At 39.6% G+C, this 22,500-nt stretch overlaps 1 protein-coding gene across 1 annotated transcript in view; it reads left to right on the top strand.

Moving 5' to 3' along the window:
• LOC137988312 (serine palmitoyltransferase 2-like) overlaps positions 1-17,819 on the top strand; it is a 29,415-nt gene extending 11,596 nt beyond the window's left edge. Inside the window, exons 4-10 of the mRNA XM_068834349.1 lie at positions 569-674; positions 1,698-1,917; positions 3,121-3,247; positions 4,039-4,075; positions 10,761-10,859; positions 12,431-12,563; positions 17,693-17,819. Of these exons, the coding sequence (XP_068690450.1) occupies positions 569-674; positions 1,698-1,917; positions 3,121-3,247; positions 4,039-4,075; positions 10,761-10,859; positions 12,431-12,563; positions 17,693-17,761 (791 nt within the window). The 3' untranslated portion in view covers positions 17,762-17,819. The remainder of the gene's footprint in view (positions 1-568; positions 675-1,697; positions 1,918-3,120; positions 3,248-4,038; positions 4,076-10,760; positions 10,860-12,430; positions 12,564-17,692) is intronic.
• Positions 17,820-22,500: the final 4,681 nt, after the last annotated feature.

Genomic DNA, 22,500 nt, shown 5'->3' with positions numbered 1-22,500 from the left:
GGACCAGTGATTACCAAAACAGCTGACCGAAAAACTATCATGAACTATCGTACGCGTGGTCAAACGAGGAAAACTATCATGGACTATCATGAAGAATTTGAACAAGCTCAAACTGAATGATAGTTGATGATAGTCGATGATAGTGCATGATAGTTGGTGGTCAAACGGAAGCTCGCGCTCAACTATCATCGACTATCATCGACTATCATGAGCCGTTTGACCAGGGCTTTAGGCTCGACACATAGTGCGCGATCTGAATCAGATGTCGGTCCGATGTCGCTACAAAGTCGGACTTAACTCAATTTAGGTCCGGCACATGAGTGGTACGGCGTCTGAGCCGAGCCTAGGTTCAACTGCTAGAATATCTTACCATGCATTTTCTTTTTTACTTTCTTGGCTTTAAAGAGACGTATTTTAGGATTTCCGGCTTTGTTTTTAATTTATGCTTAGCCTACTGAACGTCAGTACGTGGATTTTTAGAGAATTTCAAGTTTCAGCGCACTTGACCTGAGTTTCGAGGTGTGATGTGGTTTAGGTCCAGGTTTTAAGGATCAAGTTTCTGTTTCAGATATGGTGAATCTTGAAAAAGTCCTTCGGGAATCAGTTGTGCAAGGAAACCCTCGCACTCACAGACCCTGGGGAAAAATACTTATCATAGTTGAAGGCGTTTACAGGTAAAAGAAACTTATTGAAACTGTTCCGTTGGATATATATAAAAAACAAAAACTTTATCTTAGGCGCCTTTACACTAAGCAACGTTTCTTGCAACCTGTCTCGTTTTCCATGATCACATGAAGTTAAACGAACATATTTCGTTGGCTGGTGCCTCAAACCGTCGAGACGCAAATTGCAGGACACATTTTACACTGGGCAATGCCTTTGCGAAGTTGGGTGAAGCGTTGCGAAAAGTAAAACTCAATTCTGCTTTCCTCAACGGTTTCTGCAACTTGTCCCGCGACGTGTTTGCAAAGTATGTTACATCAAACAATGTTTCGTGCAACTTGTCGCGCCATGGCGTTGCGAGAAAAGTTGCACGAAAAATTGCATTTTGTAACAACGCCTTTAACGTTAGCAACAGTGGTGAACGCATCCCGAAGATTTCCAGATGATCACCTGCTCATCCGGGTCTTAAGAAAAGTAAAGCGAAAGAGAAGAAACCCGTACACACACGGCAAAAGGAGAGAGCTTGGCTGCTCACCGCGTGGGACATCCGGAAACCCACGATTAAAGAAAATTGATCACAAGCTATGCAGGTGCCAACAACGTTCTATGGGAAAAGGGCAACCTCAACAAGGCTAAGGGACCTAAACTTGATGGATCTGGACAACAGATTTGCTAAGAAGACTTTAAAATGACGGAAGGTGGTTGTCTGGCTGCGTTTTATTCAATATCTCCAATTATTTCATCAGAAGTAATGTGAAAGACGAAAAAATTAGAAAGAGGATATGGGTTCTAGTTTGGTTACATTTCTTCGAGTCTGCTCAAAGCTTTAGGTTTAAGCCTTGTCTCCTGTCATAGCATTGTGAGATGACTATACGAGTTCTGGTAGGATATTAAGTTATGTCTTAAAATTAATGATTATTAGAAGAACATTGTCATATAACGGCTCGATCTGTCACTCATCATCATATACCATCAAAAACTGGAGTGTGAAGCGGTATGGGTGATGCACTTACGGTTTACACCTTTAACTTTAGTATGGAAGGATCCGTCGTACGGTTACCTGAGGTGGTGGCTCTCAAAAACAAATACAAGGCGTATCTCTATTTGGACGAGGCACACAGTATTGGCGCCGTGGGTCCAAATGGAAGGGGGGTCACGGATTACTTTGGGGTGGACCCTGCTGATGTCGATATCATGATGAGGACATTAACCAAGAGCTTTGGAGGAGCGGGAGGTTACATTGCTGCAACACAGGTGACCTGTGAATGTTCAATCCTCTACGTTTGATTAGACTTAAAGGTTGAAAATACCTGAGAATAGTAGTGGGTGGTCTGGCCTTATGGTTAGGGTGTTGGGTTTGGGAGATGGCGCTTTAGGTTCAAAGCAAATTAGATATGTCTCTAGTGGGAACCAAATTCATATTTTGAATAGCCAACTGTATGCCATCTTCCAATTAGATTTCACCGTCCACGCTTTGTTTGAAGAACTGTTTTCTAATAATAATAGTAACCTTTATTTAAAGTCGAATCCATGTTGAGCGTTTACGCGATCTCTCGAGAAAAAACCCTCGTGTTAAAACGCTCGACTAAAGCAAGAAAATGAAATGTTTAGCATTAAACATTTTCAAGAAATTAAAGATGTAGACCGTACCTGAGTATCGACTAATTCTAATGTTAAAAATAGAAACATGTCCTAGAAGTATGGAAATATACACAAACACAAATAAGGTTATAAACAATTCATACACTGGCATTCTGTAAACTTTACAGTATTCAAATGGGAGCGAAATTCTTCTAAAGTACTAAAGCAATGATTTGGTGGTAACTGATAACTGGTTCCACAAGTGGGCAATCATATACTAAAAAGGGGTTGTTCATTATAAGGCAGTCATATGGAGGCTGCACAAAACTTTAATCACCTTTACCTCGTAAAAATATACATAGCCACAAAAGCTCCAAACCTCAGGCCACAGAATATACATAGAGATTCTTGGTTATCATTTTCCTTGTTTTGCTGTTAATCCAGGATTCTGTCTTTGACATTTCCTGTGTATAACATTGACATTGCTGGTACTTCGATGCAAGTGACATTATACCAGGGAGTAGTGGTTATCAGACAATTTCATGTTTATATATGCTGTTTTTGAAAAGATTTATTAATCGATGATGATTCGGGGATACTCGGAAGAAAATTCGAGTGTTCCTTCTAGCTTCGCAGGAGGCGAACGACCAACGACCTTCTGGTTACTAGTTCCGGTACTCTACCACTGAGCTACCAGTTTTAGTCCGTCGGAACTATTAACGGAAGGTCGTTAGTTCGACTCCTGCAAAGAAAGCACTCGGATTTTTTCCGAGTATCCCCAAGTTATCATCCGGCGATAATAAATCTCTTCATATCATTACCCGAGGTTAACATATAACATCTCTTTCAGTACACTTTGCTGTTTTTATGTTACAGGAGATAGTTGACCATATCCGAGGTCGTTCCCATAGTGCAGCCTACGCGTCTTCCATGTCACCGCCTGTTGCAATGCAAGCTATTTCATCTATGAGAATAATCATGGGTGAAGATGGCACAGATGAAGGTTAGTTATATAACAGTGGCTAGAAATTGTCTTAACCTTAAATTGTACTTGCACATGTTCATTGCCGTGACTTCAACATCTTCAGTTCCCACGGCCTGCTCCCGTCTGACCTTGTAGCTCAGTCGGTAGAGCGGCGGAGATCTAACCCGGGGGTCGTGGGTTCAATTCCCACCCTGGTCAGGGTTTTTCTCTGTCCTTGTGTGGGCCCATTTCCATCAGTAGGGCTAACGCTCACATGGTTCATATGGGATAGAAATCTAGCACTTCACATTACCCTCTGTTCAGTTAACTCTGTTTAAAATATAAGTGCTACACGGCCAACGTTTGTATAAACGTAACCTTTCCTTGTACTTGTACATGTTCATTGCCGTGACTTCAACGTCTTCAGTTCCCACGGCCTGCTCCCGTCTGACCTTGTAGCTCAGTCGGTAGAGCGGCGGAGATCTAGCCCGGGGGTCGTGGGTTCAATTCCCACCGTGGTCAGGGTTTTTCTCTGTCCTTGTGTGGGCCCATTTCCATCAGTAGAGCTAACGCTCACATGGTTCATATGGGATAGAAGTCTAGCACTTCACATTACCCTCTGTTCAGTTATCTCTATTAGAAATTGTCTAATCACTGAAACGCGAGCTGTGTCCTCTACTTCTTGTGTTTAATGGCATAACCTGGTTTTGAACGTGCTAAATACCTAATGAGTGTGCATTGCAAGTACACCTTCGTTGTATCAACTATGTTACAGCATGTAAGTTATATACTAATTGTTAATGGACTCTTCCCCCATCTCCATTTTCCAGGAAAGAAGAGACTGTCGGCTTTGGCTGAAAACAACAAGTAAGAAAATGATACTTGAGCAATTTGATTGCAGCCGTTTGAAACCATTGGCGCGATATCTGTAAAGATTTTACCGACTGAATGTAAATGTAGACGTACTTAACGCAGTTATATAGCATAATTGCGATTTGGAAATTGAAAAGGATGCACCGGCAATACTATATAAAGTAAGTATGTGAAGTGAAACTTTCAAAAATACGCTTTATGGCTTAAATTTCTCAAAAGAACATTTTTGAGGCCGAAGCTTATGTTTAGAGGACCTTATTGTAGGAGGCAGGTTTGAATTTAAAACTCGACTACCATTTTTAAACAGAGCCAGGTTACTCAGTTGGTTGCGCACCGGGTTGCCATGAGGGAGGTCGTGAGTTCAACTCCGGGCAGACCGACACTCAGGGTCTTTTAATAATTTAGGAGAAAGAGCTGCCTTTGTAATTACATCTGCAGATGGGTTAGACTCCCTAATCTTCTCAGATAAGGACGATAAACCGTCGGCCCCTTCTCAGAACCCTTCAATGTTCATAACCCTGTGGGACGTAAAAAAACCCACACACTGTTGGCCGGATATGAGTAGGGCATGTAGTTCCTGGTCTTGTGGTCTGTTCCCTGTGGTGTATCAGGATTGGGAGGGTAAATACTACTCTAAAATCTGAGGGTTAATAAAGATATGATGAGGATGAATCCGACCTGTACTTAACTGCAATGATATTTCTAACTTTCATTTCGCAAGTCTTATACGTGAAATGTCATATATCCTAGAAAAGCGAATCATTCACCTCTGACAGGATAAAAATTTGAACTCGCAAGCGACCAGATCCCAGTCTCCGGATAATGCAGTTGGTAGAGCAGTGCAGCGCGATCTCATGGTCCTGGGTTCGAATCCTGTTCAAGTCAGACAGGCCTCAAGTTGTGCATCTAATTGAGATGATTTTTCCAACTTTCATTACATGAACCTGAAATAATCGCAAAAGAGAAATGTTACCATTACACAGAAAAAAAATCAGTTGACCACCTGAATAATGTGGTTGAAGTCATAAGCTATGAAAAATTCAATTTCCTTTTTCTTGATAATTGGTAATGTAAACCTTTGTGGAAAGTTGACTCTTAACAAACTGGGTTGAAAAGCAAACGAATCGGAACGGAAAAATAATTGCTAGGTTAGTTTAAAATTATAGAGAAACAAAAAAGCAAAGATCGCAAAAAATGTTTCTTTCATTTGTTTTTCACCAAAAGGAAAATTATTCACTGACCTCGATTTTGTTTGTTTTGTTTTTTTTTTTTTCTGGCAAAATTTGTAGAAAATTCACGGAATCGAAATGGTAAAGAGTCGAATTTGAAGGTAAAACAGGTTTTTGCGAACTCCATAAAAAGAATAGGCGCGCATTGCGAACATGTGGTAGTGTAGAAACTTGACACAGTGCTTTATTCCATAACTGTCAACTGAGCTGCGTTTTGTTTCCCAGGAGATTCGAGTCGTCTTTGCGTAATATGTAGCCCTAATAGTACACGATATTGTTTTGGTATCGTAAATCAGTATAATGCTATGGTAGATGTCTTAGGTAAATAGTCCTCTGAGAAGTCAGATTTTAATCTATTATACAAAACTTTCTCAAAGAGCCGATTGAAAAGCGAAAGAAGAGAAATAGGACGGTAGTTACTTTGGTCTGTTTCATCGCCACCCTTAATTTGAAGATGGGAACAACTTTTGCATGCTTTAATTTAGATGTATATTGTACTGTTAAAACGGAATTACTCATTATTTGTACCAGTGGTAGAGAAAGTACGCTACTGGAAGATTTCAATACGCGAACAGGACAAGAGTATAAGCCATCTGCTTTGTTAGTAAGGAGAAGCAAAATTTCAGTTTCGAGTTCCATGGAAGTGACTGGCTCAAAGAAGAATGAACTAGATGAATTAACAGCAGGGAGATAATCACTGAAATGATGATTAGCAGGAGGTACTGACCCACGGAAGAATAGAATTCATTGAGCACATTAGGAAGCGCAACCGTAGGTTTACATATTTTTTAATTTCGGCCGATGAGATGATTAATCCCAATCCAAGTTTTTCTGACATTTGTCATATGATCGTTGAAATATGAATGATAGTACGACTTCTTACTGCATCGAACGAGTGTAAGTACTTTATTGCGATAATGTTTATATTTTTCATAATTTCCAGATGATTACTTTTATTGACCTACGTATCCCCCTGGTAATCCAGGGTTTAGAAAATTGCTTGGCTTTGCATTTTGATAAAGGCCGAAGGGGTGCATGCTTGTTTACTCTTTTGTTAAGGCTGTTAAAGAATTTAGAAAGAACAGCATTTGCATTATCTCCACAGTTTCTCATGGCCAAATCCTAGTTGATCTCGGATAACTCAGAATGAATGTTTTCCTCCGTGTCTCTTGAGAATTTCCGATACATAGTTTTTTGGGGTACCTCTTTTACCTTGAGAGACTTAATAATAAAAAATTGAGAATAGTGATCGCTTATATCCGAGATTATATTACCACTCGTGATTTCCCTACCGATTTGTTTTACAAAGATATTATCAATTAGCGTGGCTGAGTTACTGTTGACCCTGGTTGGTTTATCAATTGTAGAAATAAAAGAATAACTTTGCAACGAAAGTAAGAAGAATTAAGTAAAGTTGCAGGTTTCAGCATTGAGGAGGTTTATGTTGAAGTCTCCCAAGACATAGATAGGCTTGCTAGAGTTACTAAGTTTTTCTAATGTTTCATCAAAATATGTCCGAAAGCTCTCAGGGAAGTTGTGCTGCCTACACATTACACCACAGATAATGTTACTTTTCCTTTCAAATTGTAATTCAACCCACAGAGCTTGAAAAGCGCGTGACAAGATTTTTTCAATGACTCTATACTTGACATTTTCATCAATAAACATTCCAACACCTCCAGCAGCAAGAGGTGTCGGGCAAATTCAAAACTATAGCCAGGGATACTCGGTTCATAATCAGACTGATCATTTTCAGTGATTCTGGTTTCAGTTATTGCTATAATATTAAGATGATATCCAAGCTCATTAAGAAGATGAGTCTGGAGATTTTCAAAATTGCGCTTTAATCTTCGAACATTCGCATGGAACATAGAAAACAAATCATCGGTATCGTGAAAACTATTTTGCATCGTGTAGAAACTATGAGGAGAAAAATACCTGCTGTGTATTTTTAGATCTACCAAACCCTAACCCGGGTTGATATTACTAGCTGTGTTTAGACTGATTAAATCAAGGTCATGAAAACTGGAGAGATTTTCTAGGTATTTTTTGGTTGGAAGAGAAGTAGTGTTGAAATTCCTAAATTGGCCTTGGAGCGGTACAAAATGGTTGACACCAAAATACGGTAACTCCCGAAACAGAAATCTTACAGTTTTCCGATATTCATCTTCATTCATCATTCGATGAAGTTATAAAAGGATACATTATCAGTCAGCCAAGCCTTGTTAAATCAGCAACGTCTCGTATCTTCAATGCTCGGGAGCTGCCGTCTTTCCGTAAATAAACGCAAGAGGTTTTAGTCCAACAAAGTTGATAGTTGTTTGACCCTTTGAATTTCTTCGCTTCGGTGAAGACATGCTGCATCTTCGGCGTCAAATGGTCGAGTATCCTGACAGATGAAAGAGAGACTCTCTCGCCAAATCCCAAGTAGCTGGGGTTTGCCTTACATGCGTCGTTTCGTCGAGCCATAACAGCTTCCTTCGACAATCTTCTGACAAACTTGCAAATTATAGGTTTCGGCGCTCCCACTGTTGCATTCCTTCGCGGCACATGTTGTGCAATGTCTATATCGTGACGAGAAACATCGGCTCCCATATCAGAGAATAATTTGACGCATAAAACACTTGTTTGAGAGTAAGACTCTTGTTCACTTAGTTCAGGCATCCCAACGATCTTTACATTGTATTGATAGCTATATTCACACATACTATCAATTGCCTTCCCGATTTCATCCACTCTGGTGCTGATTTCAGCGAGCCAAGTACTAAGGCGTTTCATTTCCTTACTCACATCTGCTTGGAAGGTTTGAGACTCGTCATGTGCATCACTGTAAAACTGCAAAGCCGCTTCTGTTGATCGTGTACTGCGGTCCGGAGAGATGGTATGTTCAGTAATATGTTCTTTCAGCTTACGAATCTCTTCGGACAGAGCGTTGACTTGCTCTCTAAGCTCTTGGTTTATTTTCTTCAGAGTAGCATTGTTCTCAGGCATGATACATGTTAGTGTTTCCGGTACTTAAATGTGTATAAAGCTATACGCTCAAAGGAAAACGAAATAAAAAAGTATTAAAAATTGCCGGAGCGCTGTTCCACACGGCCATCTTGGTCGCTCACCGCTCACCTTAGTTAGTTTTTTTTTTTTCTTTCAAGTATTATAAAGTTCGACAATAAATAAGATCCCAATAGTCCAAGTCTTGAGGTTGACCATTGTTTCTGCAAAGTTAAAAATTCACTCTCCTAGACGACGTCATTTATCACCGGGTAATCCCATCGTTTTGGAAATAGAAGTGGCTGTATTATTCATCAGCGTCCCAAATTCTTGCCGATTTTGGGGCTGATTTTTTGAAATTCAAGCACGCTTCCAACAGACTTGTTTATTTTCGTGATTTATGCACGCGCTGCGGGCCTATTTCCACCACGGACTTACACCCTCACACTCTTACGCTCTTATACATAGTATGTAGTACCACAAAAACTTGTTTTCAACAACAAAAGACAAAAATAATAAAAACGAGAGAGCACGACCTGAAATTATTTTAATCTTTTCTCCGGCGCTGCCTATGCTACGCCGTATGTGAGGAAACATCAAATAAAACAAGTATCAAGTAGCCAACAATTTGCATCAGTTTTTTTGTTGACTACATCCTATTCCTAGCAATTTATGTCACCTCTCGTGTTGTACAACTCATACATTCATGGCCCGCGCCTCGAATGTCAAGCTCGATGTGTTGCAAGTCAAGATGCTTGTTTTATAAATCAAGAGGAGAGAGGACAGCTTTTGATCAATTCTATTTTCGAGGAGGACTGTACACCTGTGTACACACTATTCAAAAGATTTTCCCTCGAAAACGTCTCCCCCTATCCTTTACCAGTCAATGTAATCCCAACGCCTTGCTCGGACCAGCCTAGCCATTCTCAAAAACAATCTACAAAGAGTGTTGCCCTGGAAGATTTGAGATGTGGACATATCGAGGAAAATAACAGCTCATCGGCAGCGATCTGTGCTGCTCTGAAGATCAGAGGCGTACCTGGTTGGAAGACTTGCAAATACATCGTTTACTTTAAAGAGTGTTTGTATGCTATAAAGCCAAGGTATCTTGAAATCTACCTCATTGACCACCATTTTGAGAATTTAGCTCCAAAGAAATCTGAGCCACGCAAATTTTGGTCAGCGTAGATCACTTAATAATCTATGCGAAATTATTCCAGAACACGATTCCTAACGGCAAATCACAGACGCTCCTCTCCGATTTTTTTTGCGGAGAGTGGGCGGCTGTACACAGGCTAGGTTCATTTAAATCATTCAATCAACCCGAGAAGGATTTCTTTCCTCTCATGTCGCTGTAACTTCACCAAATTCCCGAAGTTGTGAAGAGGAACTCGCTCACAGACCCAATTGCGAATGATCAGCAAAATGAAGCACATCTACAGCAAGTAGTTTCAATAGCCAATATAATCCACAAGAGAATTATAGCTACACAAGCTACAACAGGAGACATTTGGGACGATAGACGGGTTGCCCACCACTAATCGTGTTCAGTCCCCCTCGAAAATAGAATTTATCAAAAGCTGTCCTCTTTCTTCTTGATTTATAAAACAAGCATCTTAACTTGCGAAACATCGAGCTTGACATTCGAGGCGAGGGCCTTCAATATATGAATAGCACAACAAGAAAGGTAACATAACTTTCTAGGAATGTGAATGTGATTTGGTCAACAAACAAACTGATGCTAATCGTCGGCAACTTGATTGCAAATTGTGACTTGTTTTATTTCTTGGCGGACTTGATATTTTGTCACATACGGCATAGCCTAGCTACCCTTTCAGAGATCTACAGACATTTATACCATTCCGAAAACAAATAGCATTTGTTTTTTAGGTAAAAGAGATCGTTGAACTGATGAACGACACTAGTCTTCGTCTTCCTCATTGTTTCCTTACTCGGACAATATGGCGTCTTCTTGAAGCATCCGTCCAAAAAACTAGCCACTAGACAAAGTGCGTTACCCATGCCTTCTTCACTTAAAATTTCGCGACAATTACCTGACGGGTGTCTTACTTCATTCTTAAGAAAATTGAAGAAAAACAAACAATATATAAAAGCTAACCATTCCCGAACAAGTGCTTAGGCTTAAACAATGTATGTCAGTGCTACAACCCACAAATGGCCAACTTTGAGTGCATTGGAACGTTTTTCCCCGTCGAGTTTGACTTGGGTAACGCGCTGTCTCTAATGGCTTCATCCAAAAAAACTAACAGAAAATTGAGGACCATTTAAAACTAATCTAAAACAATCTTTCAGCTTTGTTCGCTGTAAAATGTATTAATTGATTTTCAAAAACGTTTTGGAAAACATTTAAATAACCTGCCACAAGAACTTGAGTTATTAAAGACCGTCATTAAAAGTTTTTACCCTGAATCACAGACAAAATGGGCTCGATTTTATCTCAGGTATTTCAGACGTCGGATTCAAGAAATTGGCTTCACTGTTTTTGGTCATGATGCGTCACCAATTATTCCTGTGGTTACCTATTCCGTAACTTGGTCTGGGTAAGTGGAAACAAATAAACTTAGTTGTACATAAATACATGGGCAATTTTTTATCGACCCACTATCAAAGTAAACTTATCCTTTGCGGATAGAAAGAGTTGTTATGCCGTTATTTGTATACCTTGCAAAGATGAGTTTGTTTCTGAAATCAATTAGTCAGCTGGTGGCGGTCAGCTTGGCTGATAGCTCCCAGATTTGTGTGAGAAATTCATTTTTTTCCGATACACGCTTTTTTGAAAGCTTTTCCAACAAATTTGGTTGAAAAGATTATTTTTTCTGATTTAAAGATTTTTTTAACACTAGTGTAGGTTTCCCTTAAAATATCGCTACCCCTCTTGTCCCTAGTATATATTAAGATTTTGAGGGCAAAGGAGTGAGAAATGGGACTTGTAAATACTTCTCTTCACAACGCGTCATTCCTAGATGTTTAGTTGTGTGGCTGCAGCGACAGTTTTCACACAAACCATGAAAACGTTTGTAAGTATTGTGTTTTACTTTTTTGCATGTACTCGGCTTATATATATATGAGAATCTTGATTAATATTCATCCGGTTGTAACCTGTTTACCTTTTTTTTTATTAATTTTATTTCATTATTATATTTGTAATTTGTGGGTGTAGTAATCTTATAAACCATAATGTCCTGTATAAACGTAACTTCACACAGCCTGTAGATATGTTGTATAATCTGTTGTTGTTTCCACCTGACCAGTTTTAGATCATTGGCACTTGTATTAGCGTATTCTTTTGTTAATAAAATTTCTTGTAATAAATTTAATTGATTTCTGATAAAAACTTACAGCTAATGAGCTCCAGATATTAGCTAGATTTATTTTATTAATTTAATTTAATTTTATTTATTTTAATTTAATTTAATCTTGAATTATGACACGTTTAATTTAGTTGGTTGGATTTTCAACTGTCAGTGTTTAAAACGCGAAGAAGAAATTTAAAAGGCATGATGTCTTAAGCACATGCGGATGACTTTTCAGTCAACTCGAAGTCAACCGTGGAGGCATAAAAAACTCTGTAATAATTTGTGCAATAAAAAGCCCCCAACGGCATTGTATCGGTAATATGTAATAAAATGTTTTCAGTCGTTTTTTTCACCCTGGAAATATCCTCCAAAGGTTACGTCTCGGTGTTGCTGTTTGTTGATCGCCATCTTGGATTATCAGGCGCTTGAATGGATTCGAACCAAGCAGAACGTAAAGCGACCTCCTTAAAAGAGGTGCGTCTTCGTGTTTAAACAGTGACGCCAACGAGGATCTTTCCATTAAATTGGCTTTAATTTTTATGCCAATAAACAATCAAGATAAAAATTAGTTAGCCTCCAAAGCTACCCAAAACCGACTTCGAAACCGACAACAGGGATAAGTATTTCCAGTGACCTCATTGGGTGCTCCGTTTTTTATTCAGAAAATTAAGAAGGATAAAACTCGCACTTAGACCCGTCCAAGCTGATTAGTTAAATCTATTGCATTTTAGTTTCAACCATTACGGTCCGCCTGCCTTGGTATTTTGTAAAACGTGTAACTCTCACTTTTTTTCCACTGAAATTTGTCTTTTTAGTGCACTTTTCCTTAAACTGGCCAGGAGGAAAATAGCCACTGTTGTCGTCGGGTTTCCCGCTGTTGCCAATGTGACTGGGTTCCGCTTCAGGTTCTGTCTGTCAGCTGCACACACACCCGAAATGCTGGACGAGGTACTCACCTTGAGAAAGCCTTTAAATATCAGATGAATCTTTGTTTACATTTTTTTGCCTCATTAGCACAAAGCTATCGTTTTCTAATCAGTCAGCCAAGAATAAAGTACTGAATATTGAACAAATTCTTTTCCTTTTTGAAGTCAATTTGTAAATAGCATGACGCCTTTTGTGAGAAAACTCGCGTGTTAATGTGGTAAAATGTAAACAATGACGTTAGCAAAGATTTCCTCATAGTGAAAATAGAGGATATTAAATGGCCGTGAGAAAATACGAAATTTCTCTTCTCGTGTTGAAAAATATTTCACTCGTTCGCGAATATAGGTTCGCAATGCGTACATGTGTGGGCTTTGCTGCTTTCCCAAAGGGGAAATTTTTATCAGATTTGGGACAACTGGGGAATCCTGTCTTGGACCTAAAATTTGGAAATAGTTGAAGTGAAAATCACTTTGTTTGCCTATCTCTAATTTATGAATATTAAAGAAATCTAAAAAAAAAAAAATAATAAGAGTTTACATGGTTTTGGGGGATGCAGCCTCAAAATTAGAGACGTTTGTATGGATTTATAACGATTTTTAAAGTTCGTAACTTGGTCACTGTTCGATCTAAAAGCTTTAAACTTGGACAGATGGCCAATCTCAATGTTATCTTTCATGTGATAGTGTCAATCGATTGATTGGTTCATTTTTGAAACTCGCCCTAGTTCCCTGGGCAATTCCGGAATGGCCCTAACGACAAATAAATACCTCTGATGCCAACTTAGTGTGAGCGAGATACATCGAGGGACATGAAATTTACTGTTTATGATGTTTGCTTACTTGTGAACCACCGATCACAAGTAGCTATAACAAGGCAAAAAATGTAGCCATGACAGGTAGCCATGACAAGTAGCCATGACAAGGCAAAAGAATGTTAGTAAATGGACCTTTGCAAAAAAAAAATACAAATCTGATACATAACCTTTGAGTTTTGTCAATAATAAAAGTTTAAAAAAAATTATATTATTAATTTTCACGATTACGACTACGACATTTCAAGAGGAACCCAAGGAGGAAGCGGTGAGGCTATCGAAGACCGATGGTAAAGCTTGAAATATCAATGACTTTCCATTGAGCAAATTGACAAATATGCCACTCTCTGACAAATATGTCACTCTCTACGAGTTCCTGGATTGCAGGAAATGACTCAAACGTAATATTTTGAATAAAGAACAGGGAGTGCTAACAGCTTGCTCTGAGCCCATTATACCCGCCACGTTGTTTCTTTTTGAATTTCCAGTTAAAAATGTTCTTCTTGTGATGTTACTTTCCGGAATTTAGAAGGCTCGATGTGATTGGCTTAACGTGGGAAAGGCATGTGGCGCTCTATTAAACAGACGTTTAAATTGTGGAGGAGGTGAAATACGACTTCCCTAAAAACGACTGGGAGGCTAAGAAGACATTAGCCACTCATCGACTGCGCACTTAGAGATGAAAAAATTTTCATTCTGCTTCGTCTATTCCAACTCTTTATTCTGAGTCACTTTCGTATTCTTCAACCTGGGGCCGGTTGCTGGAAGCCTGGTTAGCGCTAACCATTGGTTAAGAGGCATCAAAACCTATAGGTTTCCTTGGTATTAAACGCTGGTTAGCGCTAACCATGCTTCGAGAAACCCGGGCCTGGTTGTTCCTAGCACTAGAGGGAGTGGGCGCGAGAACAAAAAGAGGAACGTTGCTGTCTGATACGAATGTTATGTGCACTCCTGTTACCTCTGTGGCCTCCGCTTGGGTCGCCGTCGTCTTAGGGAAGACGGTGAAGACGGTGTGTCGACCTGCATGGTCAGTTGCAAAGAACACTTTTGCATTGGACGCTGGTTGTTTCGCTTACACGGCTGGTGGTACAGCTCCTATCTTATCCTTTAATTTGTTGTCTCACCTCTTACTGTCCTTTGCCTCACTGAGCAGTAGCTGTCTAGCCAATCCCGCATTGCATCTTCGTCATTTTTTGGGAGCGTTTCAGAAGGTAGTGGAGCCATAAGGTTTAAATCAGCTAGCAACATACCCGTCTGGGGTACAGGGTAATATGTCAATGGATGGGTATAGTATTTTGCGGCCCATTTACTAACTCTTTTGAGAGACTCCTTTGCTCTTTCAACACAAGTGCGTCGAAGACCATTTTCAACGTCTTTAGAATTTCAAGGCCTCCCTTCATTACAAGTCAATAACCCCAGGATTCCCCTTTGGCTAGCTCTAAAAGAAGGAAAGGGAAATCCAGGAATGGGAATGGGATTGGGAATGGGGAACTGGAATGGGGAATCTCTAAAAGGGGGAATCTCTAAAATGGGAATCTCTAAAATGGGAATCTCTAAAATGGGGAATCTCTGAAAGGGGGAATCTCTAAAAGGGGGAATCTCTAAAATGAGAATCTCTAAAATGCGGAATCTCTAAAAGGGGGAATCTCTAAAATGAGGAATCTCGAAAAGGAGGAATCTTTAAAATGGGAATCTCTAAAATGGGGAATCTCTAAAAGGGGGAATCTCTAAGATGGAGAATCTCCTAAACGGGGAATCTCTAAGATGGAGAATCTCTAAAATAGGGAATCTCCGAGACCGGGAAAATTAAGAGAGATCTGATCTGTTGATGTTAACGACAAGCATCCGTTTTAACTGCAATTGTTGAACCGCTGGTACAATGGTACACAGAAATGCCGGCTATTAAAATATGAACGAAACACTGCTTCTATCGTAAAGATAAGGACGAAACATACAATATGAACGTTGTAAAGCTGGAACAGGTTACTTTTTGCCAAAATCCCACAAGAAAAAAAGACAAGTTAATGGCTGTAAAGTCAGAAAACCTTGCTTATTACATTTTGAAAAAACTTACAGAGCGAGGGGAGTAGAAAAACGAGTCCTTCTAAGCACCTTTGACAATTCATCATTACAGTCAAGCAAAAGAAGAAGCGAAAGAATAATCTTACTCTCGACATTTGGTTGCACTGTGGTTAATCAGTCGTCAGCGGAATTTAATAACCCACTATAATAATTTCTAATTTCATATTTTTACACGACAGGAAATATTTCAGAACCTTGTAAATCTAACGAACGAGGAGAATGTTCGCAAGATTTCACACTCTCGAGAGCAACGTTCGCCATTCAAAAAGTTGAACGCTGATTAACAATATGCATGAATGATATACCGCGTGTGAAATTGCGGTAATAATGTAAATATTAACTTGAACACAACTGGATCAGTCCAACTCTGTCAAAGTAAAAGTAAAAAGTCATAGGAAATGTAAGGAACAACATCAGCGGAATTTAAAAGATAACCTTAATTTGTGGGTGTCCACCCGAACTCTTAAGGTACTCCACTCCAAAATGATTAAAACATTCTGCTGGTACATGGAGATGACCTGGCACGGAAATGTAGATATTGCTCTGTTACGCCAGACGAAGGTGGAAATGAAAATTCTTTGGCTCGGCAGATGCTGTAAGCTGACCTGCAGCCCTGTGGCGAAACTGACGGATGTCACGGTAAACGACCACATGATCGTCAAGGCGGTTTAATGGAGGATTTTGGATCTCTCCACCACATCCATAGCATCACGAGACTTTGGTCCCCATAAGTCACTTGAGTTTAAAAGGGTTCTCTAAGAGGCCAGGTACACTTGATAATTGTGGGCAGGAGCGAGGCCTACCTGCTGTCGTAAGACTTGGCTCTGGTTTGATTGACCATATCCAAATAAGGTACCACTGTGGGGCAAATTATCATGCAGAGACAGCGACGTAATTCACGCCATAGTGGCTGTTACTGTAAAGACTAACAGATGGTAATGATGGTTGATTCTGAGCATTTGCTGATTTCTAAGCTGTGTAGGCCTCCAGGAACTAAGTCTTCCAGTGGATGTTGGAATAAATCAATTTGTTGAAGAAAAGGCTGTCTCTTTGCATTCGACCTCTTTCTTTTGCTTGACTTCCTTCCCGCAGTCTTTGGTCTACCTGCTAGGGTCATGTCTGTAAAGTTTGGATCTCTTTTGGATCTTTTGTACCAAGGAATAAACTCTAGCAAGGTACCCTTCAGTTGCGCTACAGCTAGGATGTGTTCGCATATCTTAGTTGAGGAATTTACACATGTCCGATCGCAAGAAAAGGAGCCACCTTTACCAGGTGTTTAAAAATACCGCAGTTGTAGTCGAGCATGATAAAAAGAATTAAATACTTGTTGTGACTGACTAAAAAACTTATGTAAAAAGACGTTTCGGTCAAAATACTATGACCTTCTTCAGCATAAAATGGCTTACGAATACAAAATGAGTGCTTCAAAAGCCTTAGAAACGTCACTTGCCAAGGGCCTTGTAAATGTCCGGAAATTTACAAGGCCCTTGGCAATCCCAAGTGACAATCCCAATCCCAATCCCAATCCCAAGTGACGTTTCTACGGCTTTTTAAGTTAAGTTTTTTAATCAGTGACAACAAGTTTTTAAATTCTTTTTACCAGGTGTCACGGTGTGCACTTTATTGGAAACACCAGCTACCATAAGTGATCAATCAGACGCACCAGGTTTCGGATCAACGTTTCCCGGGGTACAAAGAGATTCCCCCTCTTAGAGATTCCCATTTTAAAGGTTCCCCCTTTTAGAGATTCCCTATTTTAGAGATTTCCCGTTCCCCGATTCATCCATTCCCCGATTCATCCATTCCCCGTTTCTCCTTTTAGAGCTAGCCAGTCTCCTTTTGTACAGTGGCTGAGACGTTTTCACCTATCCAATTCTCCGATAAAAAAATGAACGGTGCTAAAGAATCACAAAAACCTTCACTACCGCTGTGCATATATTTTGCAACTGGCCAAAAGTCGTTATTCGTTGTCCTCATCAAAAATAATCGCAATCTATGAAGACGAGTCGAATTATATTTTATATGGTTATTTTGGATGACTACCATTAATACCAGAGGAACCTGAAAAGTACGCTTGACAAGGAAACCTTTTTCATTTTGAATTTCCGGTTATCTTGACTAGCGAATGTTTTGAGTCAAAGACACGTGTTCGGTTCGACTCACCCCACGTATTTTGGGGAAGGAGAATTCAAGTGTGCAGTGATCAGCAAATCTATTTTGGACATTCATTTTAAAGGATTTATTCAATTTTCTGTAGGTTCTAGATGCGATGGATGAAATAGGAGACCAAGTGTTCGCAAAACAGGGAAAACAACATAGAAAATAACTCTAGATTTGAGAACAACCAGAAAGAGGTGAAGGCTACTACGCTAAGCCGATTATTTTGGGAGAGTACAATAATTCAATAATTAGGCACGCAATGCGTGCATGTAACATCATGATTCGTTTAGTATCTGTCCATTCATTGATTTGTATAGCTGAGTGGTATGGAACTTGAAGCAATAAAAAAGGTGAAGAAATGAGATCGTTATGTGCGGACAATTGTTAAATTGAGTGCGTTTCCTCTAATAAACTATTAGGTGTAGTTATCAGCGAAGAGCTCAAATGGAATCATCACATAGATTACCTTGTTACCAAGGCATCTAAGAGACTCTATGCCTTACAACTTCTGAAAAGAGTGGTGTGAAGACATCAGACTTATTGAATGTCTAGAGGAATAGGGAGTGGTCTATCCTAGAATATGCCGTTTGGCAAAGTATCCCTGAGTACCTTTGTAATAGCATTGAATCAATTCAAAAAAGGGCTTTGAAGATCATTTACCGGACAGCTCATATGCTTAAGCTCTGGTGCTGACTAATGAAGACAATCTATCGGATAGGCGAGACAGTTTATGTGCCGAGAAGTTTATGACAGAAACGGCGGAAAGTAGAGAACACCATTTGCATTCCTGGTGCAGGTTGCCCATGTTGGAGACTAAACCGTATAGCCTAAGATCAGGCGCTACGCAGCTTACCAAACTACTGAAAAGGACTAAGAAAAGCATGGTAGTAGTAATGATTGCAATTATCCCTTTTAATTCAGTTTTTATTCTAATTGCAAGAGAGTGAAATAAACGATTTTTATTTATTTAATTATTTTAAAGACTTGTTATCTGGTTATTTCTAAGTGGAATGATCTAACATTTTGTGGAATGAAGTCACTCTGCATTGATCTAACTACGAATATACGACTGCGGATACCGCACGCAAGCGAGTTGTAGCCTCACCCCAAATTCCACAAAAGTCGAACAATTTCGTCAAGTTCCTGAAATCCGCTATTTATGTTCACTTGTGTTCAAGCCACATAATCTAGTCTTAGCTAGAACTACCCAATCAATTTCGATGGGGAAAAAGGGAAAGTACTGTTAATGGCTCCTGTACCACCTCTGCCAGTCTTCTCAAATTTACAGCCACCATTCCAAACTTTTCAGCTTTGCGATCCCTCAGTCAACTACGTCAGTGGTTACCGTTACTAACGATACGAAATTGAAGGTCAAGTCAATCAGGCGTGAAGTTCAATTCAAAAGTTGCAAGTTGAATTTTGAAACTTGAAAGTCGAATGTGAAATACAAAATTTTCCATTTCAATGTCAAATTCAAAACTTGGATGTCAAATGAAAAACTTCAGTGTTTAATATGAAACTTCGATGTCGAATATGAAAATCAAGACTCAAATTTGAAGCTTGGATGTCAAATTCCTACGTTGAATTTTGGCGGAGATATAACTCCATATTGAACGGGCTTCCCTCAACAATTTTGCCCTTTATGTGATAAGCACGTAATCGCAATGCCCTCGTGCAATTAAGGATGATTTTCTCTCGTATTTTCAAAGTTTTCCAAATTGCCCTCGTTGCATCGCGACTCGGGCAATTTTGTGAAAGCTTTGAAAAAGACGAGTGAAATAAATCTTTAATTGCCCTCGGGCCTATGCGATTACATACAAATATTCAACGCTCACGGAATAATTAATAGGAGCTTAAGCATGCACGTTTTTGAGACGCGCACGGCAATCGGAAGAGAACATATTAGTAGTGTCTCCCAGATTTTTATACTAATCACCTCTAATGGGGAAAAGATACTTAGTAATGTAAATGTGGTTGTTTAAAGACAAGTTAAAAGGGAAAACAGCTCACTTCCGTTTGCCGTCCGTAATTGTTAACTAGACGCTCCAGTAGCGTAAACTGGGCAGCCCGTTGTACGTGTTACACAAAAACAGATAACACTGAAACTGGATTTTTCCAGGAGTAATGCTGGCTGGGCCAATCCGAAAATAAAAATGAAAAAACCCTAAGAATCCAATAGGTAGTCCTGGTAACTCCTTCAATGGAAGAAGCAGACCCGGGGATCGAGGTCAAATGCGGCATATTTCTCATCATCTCCAGAGCTGCTCAGTCCGGAAACAAAACACTACTTATTTTTGAAATGGCTTCTTGTCTGTAAATAATTGTTGCATAAATTAAATATGATCAAGAACGTAAAACCACACACAACTAAGTAAATTTCCCAATAGTGTTTACCTGAATAATGAAGCAAAAAATGGAAAACAAACTTTCTTTCAAATAATTCTTGACTAACAAGAATAAGTCAAATTTCCAATTGCCTTTTACCTGAAGACTTTGCAGAGTTGAGTACAAATAAATTTAAATAGCCAGACAACACTGAACAGAGATCTGACTTCAGTAAACACAGATTCACTCAAGGTGTTCGATTCCTTCTCTAAGTTTGTTTAACCCATATCTAACCAGAAGACGTTACCAGATAATTTGCCAGTTGGGTTCAGTCTTGTACATAACACTCCAGTTAGTACTGAAAATATTAGAAATACTGCTAACTTTGATATACATCGGTTTGACGGGCGAAAGATGCAATTGTTGTCGAAGTCCATTATTCACCATTTTTAAGATTCCAGATATTCGTTTTTCATCGCTTGTGTTGTTTATCGAATTGACGTTCCATTCTTGAGCTCCATAAGGAGATATTTTGTTTAAATATCCAACAAAAAAACCATTCACATTACATTGTCTTCGTCTTCATTGCAGGTTAATTAAATATTCTACTTTGGATCCACCAGATAAAATCTACCCTTTTCTACTACCCCATGAAACCTACCAAAGACACGCGCAGACGACTCTAGTCTAGGCGCAAAGACAATACTTAGCAGGGGAGTGACAGGAAAAACCCTATAGGTCAACGTTTTCGATTTCCTACACAGGAAAAAAAACCGGAGAAATGCTACACATTTTTCGAGTGGATTTGCCATGTATGGCAACTCATAAATTGGGCTACCAGTGGATGTTAGGGCGATGAACTGTGGTGGCAGTATCAAGTCATGATTGATTTTAGTTGGCAGTGAACGGTATGTTTCTTCACATCTTTAGCCTGCGTAGCTCAGGGGAGGTGGTATTGTTGGACGGAGAATGGGGAGGAACGCTGTGAATACGACAGCCATTTTGATTTGAATTGTTTAAAAGATATTATAGAAATCAAAATGGCCGCCGTATCTAAATAGGCTATAAACAGTACCGCCAGCGTAGCTGGCTATCACTTTTTAAAAGACTACCACAGGTCAGTACAACAAAGCTTGATCCGGTGTGTCTAGGGTCATGAAAGGTTTTCTGTGAGAAACATTTGATATGAGCAACACTGTCACGAACCCGTTTGTACTTGTTCTGTACACTGGAGGAACAACTGGAATGAAGAAAAGAACTGAAAATGGTATGTTAATGTAGTGTATCTGTTGTGGTTTAATTTTGCTCTTGGTTGAATTTTTTTTAAACCAGCTCATTTTTTTCTAACCAGTTTGTTTTTTTCAAACCAGGAATATAATTTTAAACCAGCTTATTTCTCGACTGTCTGAAAAGGGATTTTTATCTTTCGGGGTGTGGTTTAAAAATAAGGGCATGGCCTTTTGGGGGGTATGAAAACAAAACATCACTGGTAAATTAATCTTTTGCTCCTCCCTTTCACCTTTCCCTTCCTTTCCGATTATCCTCACTCCAATTTCCATTCATGTGTACATTACCCATACCCCAAAGGAGGAAAATTGCAGAGTTTCCAATTTCTTTCCTCCTGGAGCAATCAGATTGAAGTCTGATAATTTCGTAACGTAATATCTGCTCCAAATACCGTGAACCGAAACATAATAGAACCGCTTTCCGTAGGGTTTGATCATACTCATACCGCAATTCCGAACTATTCGGACTACAATTTCCACAATACTGCGCTAAAAATTAACGGATACCAAGTTCCAAAGACCCCAATGCCCCCCCCCCCCCCCCCCCGCCCCCATGTTTTTTATTGAATAAACCAGGAGAAAGTGCTGCTGCGTTTTATAAATTGACCTCCGCAAATGGTTAGACGTTCAAGTCTTCTTTGAGAAGGATTATAAACTGCAGGCCCTGTCTCACAACTCTCGTTTATAAATTTTGTGAGACATTGAAGATCCCACACACTATGTTAAAAGAGCAGGGCACTGAGTTCCTAGTGTTGTGGTCTGCTCTGAGTGAAGACCACAAGTTTATTAGCCTTTGTCTATTAAGTTCCACCCTCATGAAATACAGACTTACTTACTAGTTTGTTAGTCAGTCAGTCAGTCAGTCTGTCAGTCTGTTAGGCAGTCAGTCAGCCAGCTAGTCAGGCCTTGATTGAACCATCCACCTCATCAGATTTTAATTATCAAGATACTTTTTATTAATATTGTTATCATTTTCAGTGTCCCAGGGGTTGGTGGCTGGATCTGGTATGTGGTAAAGGGGGCTGGCAAAATCCGAGAATCTAACGACACTTACCCTCAAGAATGGATTGATGTTAGCAAAGAAATTTTCAGAAACTATGACAAATATGATGGGTTTGTGATCATGCATGGAACAGATACAATGGCACACTGCATCTTCAAATTGTTCCTGTAAAAACGTCTCAAACATCTGCGCAACCCCGAGGGAGAACAGAAATTTGCAAGAAATTCCTACCGCGTCATCCGTTGGGGTTTTCACTATCTCCACAGGGCTGATGGGTGCATGTCTGTTAGA

This window comes from Montipora foliosa, chromosome 2, assembly GCF_036669935.1.
Source record: "Montipora foliosa isolate CH-2021 chromosome 2, ASM3666993v2, whole genome shotgun sequence".
NCBI lineage: Eukaryota > Metazoa > Cnidaria > Anthozoa > Scleractinia > Acroporidae > Montipora > Montipora foliosa.
This window is presented reverse-complemented; position numbering and strand designations above follow the sequence as displayed.